At 53.8% G+C, this 16,112-nt stretch overlaps 1 protein-coding gene across 1 annotated transcript; it reads right to left on the minus strand.

Moving 5' to 3' along the window:
- Positions 1 to 1,274: 1,274 nt before the first annotated feature.
- Tacr2 (tachykinin receptor 2) lies at positions 1,275 to 13,432 on the minus strand. The gene is made up of 5 exons (XM_076834910.1): positions 13,041 to 13,432; positions 8,526 to 8,720; positions 4,484 to 4,637; positions 3,347 to 3,543; positions 1,275 to 1,488 (listed from the first exon to the last, which is right to left on the minus strand). Exons 1-5 carry the CDS (start codon positions 13,430 to 13,432, stop codon positions 1,275 to 1,277), a joined length of 1,152 nt encoding a protein of 383 aa, XP_076691025.1.
- Positions 13,433 to 16,112: the final 2,680 nt, after the last annotated feature.

A 16,112-nucleotide genomic window follows, 5' to 3' on the forward strand; every position in this document is an offset into this window, starting at 1 on the left:
GCCTGGGTCTGGCATGAGGACTTCTGTCATGTCCCTGGAAACCATCACAGAAGTGGCCTCTCCCCTGGTCTCCAGCATCTGCTCTGTCAATGCCTCAAGTCCTGGCATCCCACACCCCTTCCCTAGGGCTGGAAAAAGGGAGGACTCTGGTCTCCCATCCTCCACGCCTGTTAGCACAAAGGAAAGGGGTACTTGGCCTCTAGGGGCTGTGGGTCCTTCCCTCTGCCCCCTGCTCAGATGCACCCAGAGTCTGGAGGCAGCCAGGGAGGCAAGGTGCTGTGCTCCCTCCTCGAATCCCATCTGTAGGAAATTGGCCCTTTTCTGACCCGTCTACCCCCATCTATCCTCAGGGGGTTGTTATCAGGCCCCAGGGCTGCCATCCATCATAGATCCCTCCCGCACCCTTGGGTGGATTTCACGCCAAAACATCCAGGGTGCTGAGATGTCCCGTGTGTAACTAGGAGTCTGAGTGGCTGCCCAGGACCGCCTACACGCTCACACGGCTTGGTGAGATCGGAGTCCTTTATTTGGGGCACCAAAGGAGCCAGTGTCTGCCACAATGATCCCTGGGGGCACACAGGTGACTTAGACTTTGGGTGTACATTGCAGTGTGATATGGCTCTCCAGAGGGCACTGGGCGTGGACGGTGAGTCAGCAGGTGGGAGAGGTGCCCCCTGGGCCAGGCCTAGTGCCTCGGGAAAGTTGATGCCGCAGAGCGATGATGGCGGCTGACCTGTAGGTGGTGCTCATGTGAAGCGGCTGATGTGGTAATGACAAGAATCAGGGCTGCCTTTCACCTGGCACTGATTCTGTGACTGTCCCAGGCAGGTAATTTTGCCACTGGGCAGAGGAAGAGGCTGAGGGTCCACAGTGACTTGCCCAAAGCAACTCAGCGGAGGTCCCATTTGATTTAACCACCCTCTACTCTGGGCTGTATCTGAGTTCTTTTGATTCTGAGACAGAGAAGCAAGCCCTGGGTCCACCTACAGCTAATGACTTTGCAAAAATAAGAAGACTTCTTCCCTGTGTCTTTAGCCTCGTAACAAATCAGGGTCATGGTCATGTGCTGCCCCAGATGAGTTTTGTTTCCTTACCCAACGTTTATAAACACTTGGGTGAGCCAAATTTAACACGTCTAGAAGTTTCACATGCAAATTTGGATTTCCAGCTTTTCTTGAAAGATGTACCCACAGCGGGCTCCCATCACATCCCCACATGACAGTTGTCCAAGGGGGTGACACCTGGCCCTGGATCCAGGCACGAGGCTTCAGAGTTCAGCAGGCTTCCCCTCTTGGGGACCTCCACCCAGCCTTCCCACTGGGAACTTCAGAAGGGGCCACGTCCCCGGCCATGAGCAAAATCTCTTTCGTGTGACACCTCTTGACCCTCATGGAAAGGGATGGAGTGGGAGTCAGCTCCAGTTTATCTTCCTCGGTTGGAGTGACCCACGGGCAGCACCGGAAAGCAAGGCGGAATCCAGAGCGGAACCTGGGGAACGGAGGGTCAGCTTCAGCAAGGGAGTTGGGGTACAGGCGCTGTCGCGTGACTTCTCCCAGCTCCAGGTGACTGTCTGGGGGAAAGTTGCTGCCTCTGAAGAGCCGACTGTTCCCATCGCTCAGGGGTTCTCTTGAGAGATGCATTTTTTTTGGAGGGGGAGCACTAGGGATTTAACCCAGGGACGCCTTACCACTGAGCTACACCCCCAGCTCTTTTTACACTTTGAGGCAGAAACTGGCTGAGTTTCCCAGACTGGCTTTGAACCTTCACTCTTCCTGCCTCAGCCTCCCTAGTTGCTGGGATTATAGGTGGGCAGTACTACCCCTGACAAGAGATGCATTCTTCAATGGATTTGATTTTAGGAAACAGCCAGAAGTATTCTGGGGTTTAATCTAGTGATTGAAGTGGGTGAGGAAGCTGACTTAGACCATTTGTTATTACAAATGAAAAGAAACAGAATAATTTAAAAGAATAATGGATTTTCTTGCTTGTCTTTTATAAACTGGCTTCTAAAGTAGTATTCAAAGAAAGGTTTAAGAAATTGGGGCTCTGGTCATGCTGGTGGAATAGGGGTGCCCTCCCTGTGGGCTCCTATGAAGGAAAATTCATAGGTACCAAGTTTGGGTCCATAAGCTTAAAAAAATGACTCTCCCCCACAGCAGCACTGAAGTTCCAAGCTTAAAGTGGAGCTCAGAGGAAGCAGATTGGTGAGTGGAAATGGGTTGGCAGAAAGAATACTGCAGGCTTAGGGCAGAAATAAGGGGACCCCATGCAAGCTGTGCGAGAGCGCAGAACTGCACGGTCCCTTCCTGAGCTGCAGGGTTCCCTGTCCTTGAAGAGCCAGCCTTGCTTGGGATCCTCTTCGTGCAGCTCCATGGTGTGGCCTGACAAGTGCCTATTTGCCAGCCTGGTGGCCTCTGATTTACACCCACACCCAACCCAGCTCCCAACCATCCTCCCCTACCCTCCCCTACCCTCCCCTGCCCTCCCCCTGCAGTCTTCCCAGCTCAGCTCCTGATAGCTCTCAACTTCTGACCACCCAGGCCAAGAACTTGTTGAGGGTCATCTTTGACTTCTTCTCACTGGTGACCTCCTGTCCATCAAACTCCATTGGCAGCCTGGCGCTCTGGCGCACACCTAAGATCCCAGCAGCTCGGGAGGATCACGAGTTCAAAGCCAGCCTCAGCATAAAAAGGCACTAAGCAACTCAGTGAGACCCTGTCTCTAAATAAAATACAAAAGAGGGCTGGGGATGTGGCTGGTTGAGTATCCCTGAGTTCAATCCCTGGTACCCACCCCCCAAAAAAAAAAATTCCTTTGGCAATATCCAGACCCTGACCACATCTCACCCCAGGTGAAACCATCCTTAGCTGGATCAATGCCAGAGTCTCCCTGACCTTTCCCTTGGCCCCTCCCCTTTGGTGTAGCTCCAGTGCAGCGCTGGACTGAGACTTCCAAAATGTCAGAGCATGTGTCTCCCCTGCTCAGAGTCCTGTGGTTCCCCATGTTCAAGTACAAGCCCAAGTCCTGACCTTGACCCCAGGGCCGTTGTTCCTTCTGCCTGGAACACTTGTCCAGTCTGCAGGGCTGACTTGATCCTTCCCATTTGCCAGATGCAAAACAGCACACCGTGGGCCACTAAGTCCTTGAGCACACGGGAGCTCAGGTTTGCGTGTGTGATGGGGCAAGGCTCTGGGGAGGAGTTGGAACTCTATCTAGGGGGACCTGGAGGATGACATCCCATCTGGGTGGGAGGGGAGGGGCTCAGGGTTCACTTGTGCAGGGGACCCGAAGGGGCTGTCCCTGGCCTGGGACAGGAGCGGAAAGGACCTGGTCCTGTGGCGCTCACCTGTGGTTGAGGCTGCAGTAGATGATGGGGTTGTACATGGTGGAGCTCATGGCCAGCCAGAAGAGCGCCAGGTACACCTGCTGGATGAACTTGTGGCAGTAGATGTCCTCCCGGAAGTTGCCCAGGATGAAGTAGAGGTGGTAGGGCAGCCAGCAGATGGCAAATGTCACCACCACCAGCACCATGGTCTTCACAAACTGCTCCAGAAGGGCACCAGGTCACTCCTCAGCCCCTGAGTCCCAAGCGCTAACCCTCCTAGGGCATGGGGGGAGGCCCTCCGTGATCAGACCGACCTCTCTCTTCTGCCTCCACCTGGAGCTGCTGCCCAGATCTCCTGAACCCCCACCTCAGGATCTGCACTCTTCTGCTCAACTGCTGTCCTGCCTTTAAAGCCATACTCCTAGAAGCCAGCCCAATGGTGACCTCAGTGGCCTCTCCTGTTTGGAGAGGAGGAGCTCACTCCTAAGCCCACCCTTGACGGGGGCTGTACCAGCTCTGAGGCCCCAGGCTACTGTTTGCCTGGGATCTGTGTCTGTCACTGAGCTCCACCCAGAGACCGCCACCTCTGCTTGGGGACCAGGTCCCTTGCCACCAACCCCAACACCTGGCCTCTGCAGGCACACCCCTGCACTGCCCAAGAGGGATGAGGCCAGCTAGGGTAGGCAGACGGAGACCAACCCTCGCGGGTTGCGGGGAGAAGGGGCATGAAGGCAGCTCTGTAATCAGAAGCCACACCGCCACCCAGTTTCTAGGTCTCCAGGTCTGCAGTTTCAGCCTTTAGGGATTCTCTGAGAGTCCAAGGCACCTCCCTGGGTACTTCCAGGGCTTGTCTGAAAGTCAACATTCCAATTATTCAAAATGCTAACATGTTAGCATTCTGTTATTCTGAGATTCTTGGAGGGATCTGAAATTCTGAGGGCCTTAGGATTTCCTGATCCCCCTAACCTTCCAGAAGTTCCCTCCAGTTTGTATTTGCCCCAAGACCAAAGGCCAATCCACCTGCCAGGGACAAAGGATGCTCTCTCCCTCCCCAGACTTGCCATGGCAGGGTCCTAGGCCCTCACTGGCTGGTTCTGAGGGTTCTGAGATGGCCAGGGTGACTCCTAGAGGTGGTCACATCCCGCCCCTGATGCCTACCTTCTTCTTGGCCTGCAGGTGGCGCAGGTTGGCACCGTGAACCTGGTGTCGTGGGACAGCGCGCCTCCAGAGTGTGAGGCCAATGATGCTGTAGGCAATGAACATCACCAGGAGGGGCAGGAGGTAGATGAGGGCGATCACCACCAGGTGGTACCTGGAGTGGAAGCCAGGAGTTTGGACAGTCAGTGGCTGGTAGTGACTCCCATGTCTGTCGGTGCTCATTCGGGGGACTCTGTGGCCCTCACCCTGTACCACCTGTTGCCCCCCAACCCTGGTTTGATTTAAAGAAAAATAAATGCAACCTTGGCTAGCATCTGTGCCAAAAAAGGGCTTCTCCTGCAAAAGGGTCACCAGCATTAGCCCCACAAGCTTCATGTGAAAGACAAGTGCTTACAAAAAAAAGTTAACAATTTGTTTAAAATGTAAAACACTGTTAGGCCGGAAGGAGAAAGCAAAATTACTTGTCTCACTCCCATCACTATTAACACTTTGGACAGGGCACAATGGCACACACCTATAATCCCAGCCACTTGGGAAGCTGAGGCAGGAGGAACAAAAGTTCAAGGCCAGGCTTTAAGCAACTTAACAAGGCCTTAAGCAACTTAACGAGACCCTGTCTCAAAACAAAAAATAAAAAGGGCAGGGGATGTGGCTCAGGGATTGAGTACCCCTGGGTTCAATCCCCAACTTCAAAACAAAACAAAATAAAACACACCAATTTGGTATAGTTTCTTCCTGAAGTGCATGTGTAGGTCTGTATGTGTATGTCCATGTGTGGGGGGATGCATTTATGCACGTGTCCATATTTGTTAGAGAGACCATGTATCTACCCTGCGTCCAAGTGGATGTAGAGGACGGCTGGCGTTAAGAAGGTGCCACCCTATCCCCGCATCCCTACCAAGTCGCACACCATCGCATCATCTGCTTCCTGCTCACCAGCCTTCGGTTGGGCACGATGCTGGTGTCAGCAAACACCCCTGTGCCCACCTTTGAGCAAGTGGCCCAGAACACCACTGCATGGCTACCTACCCAGCCCCCAGAAAGACACCCAATTGTGCTGACTTTTCATTTCCTTTGGGAAAGACAGACAGAGTCAAGGAGCTGTGTGTCCTGCAGGCTGAGGGCTGACCCCCAGGCAGGGCTGCAGAGGGGCTTCTTGGAGCACCCCAAGCCTTAGACCCCCGTTCTGCCGAGTGCCTTTTCCCTTTCTTACTAGAAAAGCCGAGGGGTTCCCAAGCCCCGCCTTCACCCAGCATGTGCCAGCCGTGCAGGGCCCATGTAGGAGGCTCCACCAGGCTGAGGGAGGGAGAAGGTGGCTCCGACAAATCTCTTCTAAAGCATCATGTTTAGAATTTCACTTGCTTTCCTTTGACAGACGTGTCAATCACAAAAGATATGGGGACAACCAGGTGCCCTGATTCCCTTGTAGGACCTGAGTGTAAGAGCCCCATCACAGAGCAGGTAGGAAGGGAGAAGGGGCAGCCTGTGCCGGGTTCCTGTCACCCCACAGAGTGTCTAAGCTAGAAGGACCCTGAGAACCAACAGGGCCACCTTGCCTCAGTGTCCATTCTTAGGAATCAAGACTTAATCAAGATCCAAACCGTCTCCATTTCACCGAGGCTGTAGGAGTCAGAATGCTTTTCTAATTGAAAGCATGATCTTGGTAGGTCAGGTGTCTCCCTCAGCCTCGTTTCCTCATCTGTCGAGTGAGCAGGTGATCTCTGTCCTTCCCATGTGCGAGCAGCATTTTATTCTTTTCCAGGGACACAGTACAGGATAGGAATTCACCTGGGCTAGGTTCCCATGCAGAAGGGAGCACTGAGGAGTGTTGGGGACACCTTCTAGAATCTGCCCAAACCAGGGAGTCCCCCCTTTACCTCCCAGAGAGCCCAACTGTCCTTCTTGTAGCTGAATTTTAGGGGTAAATGTGTATTTCCTGGAGGCAGCATCTGTAACTTCATCTGATTCCTACACTCACCCAGGTGTGAGCCTGTGAGGATAGAGCCCCAATCTCAATCTACATCAGTGGCTCCCCCCAACCCAGAATTCTCACACAGAATCAGGTTTCCTGAAAATCCCATCAAAATTCCAGCAACACCAAAGTACCCCTTTCCCAGCCCACCCCTGTGCTCTTCTTACTTTTCCCTGTTGCCTGGATCGGGGCTGGAATTCACCATGCACAGAGGGTGGGAGAAGGGTCCCCTCAGTTCTTACTGGCTCCCCTTTCAAGGAGAAAGTCCCCATTAAAGTGGAGAAATACTGCCCCCACTGGCCAGTTCCAAAATACTCTGCTCTCTACCCCTCTCCTTCCCCTCCATGGATGCAAACTTCAGGGAACAGTGGGGTGCAGGGCAGAGGCAGAGAGACCCTGGACAGGGCCTGCCTCAAGACCACCAGTCCCCAGTAGCAACCTTGTTGGGATGGTGTCTTCTGTGGCATGGAATGACCCTCTTCTGGAAGGTGCTCAGGAGAGATGGTGCCCAGGGAGGGGTGGGTATTGGAGAAGGAGTGTTAAAGGAGACCTGAATGGGGACTGTGTTGCCATGGTTACCAGGAAGCCATCAGCTAAGAGGACACACATCTGCAAGCCTGGGGCAGCTGGGACTTCACTGGACTAGATATGCTACCTCCGGGTGTGCCTTTGTTTGTCCCCTCTTTAATCTACCACGTACAGGGCATGAGTTCTGTGCCAGGCACAGTGCAAAGGGCTTCGAGGACATGATCTCCTATTACTAATCCCCATTTTAGAGAGAAGACAAAGGCTCAGAGAGGTTAAGTGACTAGAGAGTCGTCTAGCCAGGAGGGAAGAAATAGGCCAAGACACAGGCCTGGCTACTAACTCCAAAGTCTCCGTCGACTCCTCTCCTTACTAACCAATGGTGCCAGGCTTGGGGATCACAAAGCCACGTTGTGAGAACCCTGGGAAACAGGCCCAGAACTGGCAAAGGACCTAGCCAGGGTCACGCAGCAGCCGGGCCATGCTTGGATTTTTCTACCCTCCCCTCCCCTCCTCCCCTCCCCAGCCTAGGATGCCCACCTTGGCATGAAGCAGGCACCAGGCATCCCCAAACCCGTGACGTGTCGAGCCCCACTTGCCATATGCATACATACATTGTACTTATTTCGGAACACACACATCTTAGATGGCAGGGTGGCCTGTTTGGGTCCTTGTCTCACCACATCCTAGTTGTGTGGTCTTGGGCATGTTATTTGGGTTTTCAGTGCCTCAGTTTTGGGGCAACTGAGAGAAACCCTAACTCAAAATAAAAAAAGACTGAGGATGTAGTTTAGTGGTAAAGTGCCCCCAGCTGCAGTATGGAAAAAAAAAAAAAAAAAAAAAGGTGCTTAGAACAGGCCTGGCAGTTAATGTTCCTTTTAGTACAGATGGCCCCCAACATGTGTATTTTTTTTGGAGGGGGGTACTGGGGACTGAACTCGGGGGCACCTGACCACTGAGCCACATCCCAGCTCTATTATTTAGAGACAGGGTCTCGCTGAGTTGCTTAGCGCCTCGCCCTTTGCTGAGGCTGGCTTTGAACTCGTGATCCTTCTGCCCTAGCCTCCTGAGCCACCGCACCCAGCACTGTCATGTGTTTTGGTTAAATGATTCTCTTGACTTTATGATGATGCTGAGGTCATACTCATTTGCTAGAAATGGAACTATGAAGTTTGAACTCAGATTTTTTCCTGGGCCAGTGATTTGTGACATGATCTCTCTCAGAATGCTGAATAGCGGCAGCGAGAACCAGCGCCCAGTTAATTCTGTGATGACGAGGAGTGACAGGTGACACTCTACAAGGTGCTTTGTGGCTGATCTAGGATGTGCAGGAGGTTAGGTGCACAAGGTATCTTCAACTTAGGCCGGGTTTATAGAGGAGCGAGCCCATTGCTGAGGATCCTTAGTATAAACACGTGCTCACATAATCCCGTTCGGACTCCCAGATCCCGTGCACGCCCACGAGCACACACTACACACACGCCTGGGAACGCGCACACGAGCACCTGCCCTGTGCCTCTGCACCCTCGCCCCAGAAGACCTTACTGGAGGAGTGACTTGTCCCTGCTGTCTTCAGGCCAGGCCACCACGCACTTGGTGGCGCCCTGGTCCACAGTGATGGTGGAATAGAAGCACTGGGGGAAGGCGAGGGCCAGGGCCACCAGCCAGATGCCCGCGATAACTGCCTTGGTGCTGGGGGCCGAGAGCCGTGGCTGAAAGGGATGGACGATGGCCATGTACCTGTGGGCAGAGCACAGAGCGAGTGGTGAGAGCCCTCCTGTCCCACCTGTCCCCTTCTCCACTCCCCTGCCCAGGTCCACACGCTGCTGACCATGTCCACGGGTGTTGGAGTTATGCCAGATCTGCAGAGAGTGGAACTGGGGACTCTCACAGCCACATGGAGATGTCCTACATAGGCGCCATCCTGTTCCATAACCACTAATCACGTATGGCCTGGAGTACCGTAGGCATGGCCAGAGTGACTGGGGAACTGAATTTTAAATTTTAATCTAAGGGATTGGGGATGTGGCTCAAGGGGTAGCGCGCTTGCCTGGCATGCGTGCGGCCCGGGTTCGATCCTCAGCACCACATACAAACAAAGATGTTGTGTCTGCTGATAACTAAATATATATATATTAAAATTCTCTCTTCTCTCTCTTTAAAAAAATTTTTTTTTAAATTTAAACTTAAAGAACCACATATTGGACAGCACAAGCCCAAACCTTTAAACTTGGCACTTGAGGCCTCTGCACTCTGGCCATGAGCCAGCCCTCCAGGGTCTCTCTTGGGCCTTTCCTCCCATCTCAGGCTGCAGCTCCTCCTTCCTCTCTGTGTTCATCAAAGTTCCCAGGAGATGCCATCTGTGGACCTGCTCAACTCCGGTCTCTCTCTGGGGGACATTGGGGATTGCAGCTTCTGTTTGGCAGCCCTGTGCCCGGTGGGGTGCAGGGCCCACCACCCACTGGTCTTAGATGGGGATTATTTATTTCCACATTAGGTGGCAGGCTTGGAAAAGTGGAGAGACAGCCAGCTTGGGAAAGGCAGAGCTGGATTTCAGCCCTGGTTAGTCCAGCTGTGTGCTCCTGGGCTGTGAAGTCCCCTGTTCCCAGGACCTGTACAACACTGTAGGAGGGTCCTGGGACCTGGTGAGCAGAAGCCTCAGGGGTCTAGAGCCCTGACCAAGGAAGGTGAGCTGCCTCTCCAAGGTCAAAGGATCCAAAGGGCCCGTTCAACACAGGCATGGCTGCCGCCTCGAGTCCCCCAATATGTAGTGTGACCTAAGGTCTTGGTTTCTCCCTCACTAGAAGGAGGAGGTGAGACTAGATTAGTGGGTCTCTTTGTGTCCTGGGCCTGTTGCTGTCCAGTGGAGTCCATGGACCCCTCCTTAGAATAAGATTTGGGGGTGGGGTACTGGGGATGGAACACAGGAGCACTTCACTGAGCCACATCCCCAGCCCTTTTAAAAACATTTTTTATTTTTATTTTTTAATGTTGAGACAGGGTCTCCCTAAGTTGTTGAGGATGGCCTCAGACTCGGATCCTCCTGCCTCCTCCCGAGTTACTGGGATCAAAGGTGTGTGACCCTGTGCCTGGCTAGAATGAGATTTTTTAAAAAATATTTATTTTTTAGATTTCAGTGGACACAATATCTTTATTTTACATTTATGTGGTGCCGAGGATCGAACCCAGTGCCTTGTGCATGCTAGGTGAGCACTCTACCACTGAGCCACAACCCCTGCCCTAGAATGAGATTTTTTAAATGAATAAATTATAATACCCAGGATTACAAAGAGCATCAGTCATACTGAAGTACAGTTATCAAAACATAAAATAAATTTGGGAAATTGTAATATATGCACTTTTTTATTAACACCTAAACAACAAGATCTAGCCGCAGATCTGGAACCTAATTTTGAAGTAGTGATTTCTGTAACAACACAAGAATCTCAATCTCTCTCTCTCTCTCTCTCTCTCTCTCTCTCCCTCCCTCCCTCCCTCCTTTTTGTGTGGTTCTGAGGATCAAACCCAGGGCCCTGCACATGCTGGGCGAGTGCTCTACCACGGAGCTGCACCCCAGCCCACAAGTATCTGTGATGTCTGGTGGAGACAAAGCCCTGGGAGCTGCTGGGGTCCCGGGAAGGGCGCTTGCTGCCTACCTTTGTGCTTGTGTCGTTTTTGTCCCCACAGGAGTGCATGAACCGTGTGGTTTCTGCCCGTGGTCTGCGGTCATGGGTTAGGTTCTCCTGGGCCAGATGATGTTAGTGTCCTCCCTGCGTGTCCTGTGACACTGACCTCCTCTGACTACCACAGGAGCTCGGGCTTTGAGCACGTGATGATTCCTACTTATTCACTTCCTTTACATTGAGCAGAAATGGCCTTGGTACCTGGCGACCCCTGGCGACCCCTGGCGACCCCTGGCGACCCCTGGCGACCCCTGGCTCTTCCTCCCCTGGATGAGTCCAAGCCTTGGGACAAGGCAAGGACGATGGACTGTGGCCTCAAATTTTACGTAGCCCCCACCCAGCAGGGCAGTTCCCACCAGTGTCCTGGGCGTTACTGGAGCTCTGACTGCTCCGCAAGCTTTCCACCTTCTGATGGAACGGTCACCCCCAGAGGTCACTCATCCCCTCCTCCTGGTGGCTCAGATCCACCCTCACAAGTCCATCCTGATGCCCATTTAACACGACAACCTGCCCCACCTCCCATCGCCTTTCTTTTTCTTTTTTTTTTTAAAGAGAGAGAGAGAGAATTTTAATATTTATTTTTTAGTTATCGGCGGACACAACATCTTTGTTTGTATGTGGTGCTGAGGATCGAACCCGGGCCGCACGCATGCCTGGCGAGCACGCTACTGCTTGAGCCACATCCCCAGCCCCAACCATCGCCTTTCTGATCTGATATTTTTTCAAAGCCTCATGACCTCAAAACACAGCACGGAATTCATGGATTCAGGTGCTTACGATTCAAACTCTTGCCAGGGGAGGCTCATTTACCCGTTTTTTTTTTTTTTTTTTCCTTCTCCCAAACACCAGAATAACATCTATACTTAGCAAGCACGGGACATGTATTTGCTAAATAAATGAAACAGGGAAATGAATGAAGGCGTTTCTACCGTGGACTGATCTGAGCTGCCCACCTCCATCACCTGGATTATTATTCAACAGCTTCCTGCCTGGTCTCCCGGCTCCCCCCCTGCCCCCCCAGCACCCCCTGCCCCCCCAGCACCCCCTGGCCCCCACAGCACCCCCTGCCCCCCAGCACCCCCTGCCCCCCAGCACCCCCTGCCCCCCACAGCACCCCCTGTCCTCCTCAGCCCCCCCCTGCCCTCCACAGCCTATCTCCATCCTTTAAGATGAACACCCTGTGAGGTCAGGAGTTTCAGATTTTTTTCCCACTAGCGTGTGTCCCACCCCGACTCTCATGTTCAGAATAGTGTCTGACCCAGGAGGCACTCAGGGATACCGGGGGGTGTCAGTGTCAGGGATACGGGGGGGTGTCAGGGATACCCGGGGGGTGTCAGGGATACGGGGGGTGTCAGGGATACGGGGGGTGTTAGGGATACCGGGGGGTGTCAGGGATATGGGGGGGGGGTGTTAGGGTGCTTTGGTGGTGGGTGCTGTCAGGGGATGAGGGACAGTTCCTGCACTAGCAGCCCAGAGGGCTGGGTTCCCTGTGCCTGGCTCTGCCCCTGACTGGCTGACGGACCTCAGTCTCAGGTTCCCTGGGTGTCAATGGATAGTACTCAAATTTTTCATTTTTAACTAGTGAAAAAAAATGTCCCAAATGTTTTACTATTTCCCAAAGTAAAACAGCTACAGCTGAGCCGCGAGCCGGTGCGGGTGAAGGCTGCTGGGGCAGTTGGGCTGGGTTTGTGGGGAGACTGGGAGGCTCACACGGGTTGAGCCATCCTGATGAGGACTCCTTGTCTCTGAGGGTCCCGGGCCCCACCCTGCCTCCCCCACACTCCCCGTCTTTCCTGTTGGACGTCAGCCCACACCACACTCCCCCAGGCACCTGAGTCCTCCTCTCCATCCCAGCCTAACCCTGTCTGCCCCAGATGCTTTCAAAGAATCCAGACAATCCCATAGCCACCTCCTCCACCCCTGCCCAGGCCCCCTCTTCGGGAAGTCACAGTCTGCAGCCCTGGAGGGCAGCTCAGGGAAACAGCGTTCCTGTTGTAACAGGATAATAACCGCACGCAATGCTAAGGTTTTTTCCGTCACTTAATTTACCTGAAATAAGAAGACGATATGAACAATTTCCTTGTAGTGGTGCAAAGACATTACAACAAACATCAGCCCCAGTGAGGAGCAGTCCAAAGTCCCTACAGCCTTGAACAGCCATCCAGAGCGCAGTCCTTCCTGAGTCTAACCTTAACTCAACCTGCTGCAGTCCCGCAGTGCCCCTGTCTCCCAGATCCATAGCTTTGAATCACGACAAGTTTAGGAGATGGTTCCCTGAGTCCCCCCCCCCACTTGCTGTGGGACCATGAGCCACTTGTCTGAGCCCCAGCAAAGCGAGACGCTCCCCAACCCCCGCCTCCCTGCCACCCCGTCTTGCCTGTCAGCGGCGACGGCGGTCATGGAGTAGATGCTGACAAACGTGACTGTGATGGGGAAGAGGTTCTGAAAGTAGCAGAAGGCGCGGCCGAAGTACCAGATGTTGTGGCTGGCATAGACGAAGTTGAAGGTGGCATTGAAAGTGGCCATGCACAGGTCCGCCAGGGCCAGGTTGACGATGAAGTAGTTGGTGACCGTGCGCATCCTCTGATGGGCCAGGATGATCCAGATGACCGTGGCGTTGCCTGTCACAGCCACCAGCACCAGGGCCAGGTAGGCTATGGCCCACAGAGCCAGCTGCCAGCCAGGCATGGAGAAGGCTGTGACGTCTGTGGTGTTGCTCTCAAGGCCAGAGGAGATGTTGGCATCGCTCAGAAGGGCGCAGGCCCCCATGGCTGGCTCTGGGTCTGGGTCCAAGCTCTGGGTCCAGGGGGCCTGGCTCCACAGCTCCTCCTGGATTTGTTACGGAAGAGAAATCCGCTTTGGTGTGTCGCTATATGGGGGCAAAGAGGGGCGGAGAGAGGACCAGATGCCAAGTGAGCCACACCAGCCTGGGGGCCACGCCTACATCTCCAAGATGAGTCCGGCTGAGCGGACGCCCAGCCAAGCTATTATCACGTCAGATTCCTGCACCCGGGCCAGACCTCTCTCATGTCTCCGGGACATCTAGGATTTAAATCCTGCGCCAGAGCAGGAGACATCCTCATGAATCATCAGGTGGACCTCTTCACTGACTGACAGTCCAAGGCAGGATGTGACCGCTGAGGTCATAAGTCAGAACTTGAATCCAGGCCTCTCCTAAGCTCCTCAAGAAAAATTCCAGATGAGAGTCTGCACAGGGGGGTAGATCCCCCAGCCTATGGTGCAGCGAGCCACCTCTCCAGGCTTTGGGGTGCAGGCGGCCTGGGGGCTCACAACCCAGGGGCCAGCCCGGGGCCGCCACTCCCTAGCTGCTCTTCCCAGGGCCTTGGCAGAGGCTCTGCCTGCTCTTGAGGCCTTCATCCCACCCCCTGCTTGGCGGGGCCTTGTCTCTTGAAAGATTTAAGAGGGCCTGCAAGGCGGGCAGCGGCCTCCCTGGAAAACAGGCGGAGCGGGGAGGGGCTGGCATGGAGGGCACAGTCCTCAGAGGTGTTTACACTGCGCCTGGGACAGGAGCTTCATCTAGAGAGTGATGGGAGTACATATTTGGGAGCCAGAGTGAGTCTAAGCCTGGCTCTGCGACGCTGGGCAAGTCTCTTCATCCTTCTAAAAAGGAAGTCTTTGTGGGATGGTCAGAGATGCCCAGGGGTATCAGGGTGCTCTGCGGTGGGTGCTGTTGGGTCACTCTGCCCTGCACCCGCCGCCCAGAGGGCTGGGTTCCCTGTGACCAGGGCAGACCTCAGGCCATTCTGCTCACCTCCAGCCTCAGTTTCCCTGGATGTAGAGTTAGAGCTGGGCTTAGCTGAACAGTTCTCAAACTTTTCATTTTTATCTGGAGGAAAAAAATTTCCCAAATGAAATCTGCAGGGAACCTCTGGGGTAAAACAGCTACAGCTGAGCCGCGAGGGGCTGCGGGTGGAGGTTGACCGGGCAGTTGGGGTCACTCTGTGGGGGATGATAAGGGGAACTAGCTACGTCATCTGAAGAATATAGAAAAGAAAAAAAAGTGCGCACCTCACAGTATATTTGTGAATTTCCAATGAGATATTGTGTGTAAAGTCCATTTAGCCCAAAGATGGTTCATAAAAAGCATGACATGGATTTATGACCTCAAGGGAAGTCCCCAGGAGCCCAGGCCTCTGCAGCAGGGAGAAAAGGGAACCTGGAGGGATTCCAACCGGATCCCAGGGGAAGTTGATGCTGCTCCGGGGCCTCGCTCCCCCTGCCCGGCTTCTCCCACTGTGTTTTCCAACCCACGGCCTCCGGCCTCCCTGGTGGAGCTGGGAAAGACCTCGAAAGTTCTCCAGTGTTCAGAGACCAGGCTGCCCCTGGAACCCAACATAGAAACAGCACTAGGCCGCTCATCATGAAACTTAGACCTTTGCTGAAACTGAAAGAGATTCTTTCTAGATTTTTCTGATTGTGAACTTCTGGGTAAATGTATCAACACTCAACCCTAAAATCATGCCTCTTGTTGGTGTCCTTGCTGTGCTGATGTGTGAGCTGTCCTGGGTCTAGGGGGATCCCGCCCTTGTTCTTGGGGTAGAGGCTGCTTCCTGGTCCCTACTCCTTCCTGGGGGTGTGTGCTGGAGAACTTTGGGACTCTCGCCTCCTGAGAGCCAGCTCCAGACAGAACTGGCTGGATCATGGGGCCTGCCCTGTTCCCTCTCTGGAGCGGGCCACTATTTGGACTTTGGTCCCCTGCTGAAGGGTCTCTGCCTTGTGTCTCCTTTGGTGGATGCAGCAGCTGTATCCACTCCACTCTGGGCCTTGTTTCTGTCCTGCCTGGGCCCTCGACGGCCTGTGTGCAGAGATACGAATGCAATCACAAGACAACCTTCTCTCTGCCGTCCTGGCCTCCCGCTCTCAGGCAGCCAGAATTTGTTGAGCTTTGAGTGCAAACAGTGCGGGGCTGGGTTGCCTGAGAGCATGTCACAAGTCACAGACGCCCAGAATAGAACACGCCGGCACCAATGTCCCGCCACCTCCATTGTGTATGTAACGGGGATTATGTTTTACAGCTACTAAATCTGAGTTTTATTTCCCCCCTTAAATCATAGGCTCTTGTAACCTTCCAACTATGTGCTATAGGACTTGCAGACTTGTAGATGGAGAGGGTAGGGCCTCCCAGGACAGATGGGGTTTCTGCCAGAAAGCTCTTCCGGCTGGCTTTTTTTTTTTGTACCAGAGATTGAACTTTCAACCCAGGGGTGCTTAACCACTGAGCCACAAGACCAGCCTTTTTCATATTTCATTTAGAGACAGGGTCTCACCGAGTTGCTTAGGGCCTCACTGAGTGGCTGAGGCTGGCTTTGAACTGCAATCCTCCTGCCTCAGCCTCCAGAGCTGCTGGGATTACAGGTGAGCTCCACTGCAGCCGGCTCAGTGCTGGCCTTCTGAGCCAACAGCTGGCCAATGGTCTCGAAGGCCAGCC

Source organism: Callospermophilus lateralis, chromosome 15 (genome assembly GCF_048772815.1).
Source record: "Callospermophilus lateralis isolate mCalLat2 chromosome 15, mCalLat2.hap1, whole genome shotgun sequence".
NCBI classification, from domain to species: domain Eukaryota; kingdom Metazoa; phylum Chordata; class Mammalia; order Rodentia; family Sciuridae; genus Callospermophilus; species Callospermophilus lateralis.

What these genes read in the sequence shown, in the direction of transcription:
- Tacr2 (XM_076834910.1), bottom strand. Translation starts at nt 13,432, where the DNA reads ATGGGGGCCTGCGCCCTTCTGAGCGATGCCAACATCTCCTCTGGCCTT. An exon ending in AGGGACAAGTCACTCCTCCA is followed by an intron (nt 4,638 to 8,525) that starts GTAAGGTCTTCT and finishes CTTCCACTCCAG; the next exon opens with GTACCACCTGGTGGTGATCG. An exon ending in TACTGCAGCCTCAACCACAG is followed by an intron (nt 1,489 to 3,346) that starts GTGAGCGCCACA and finishes TCCGTTCCCCAG; the next exon opens with GTTCCGCTCTGGATTCCGCC.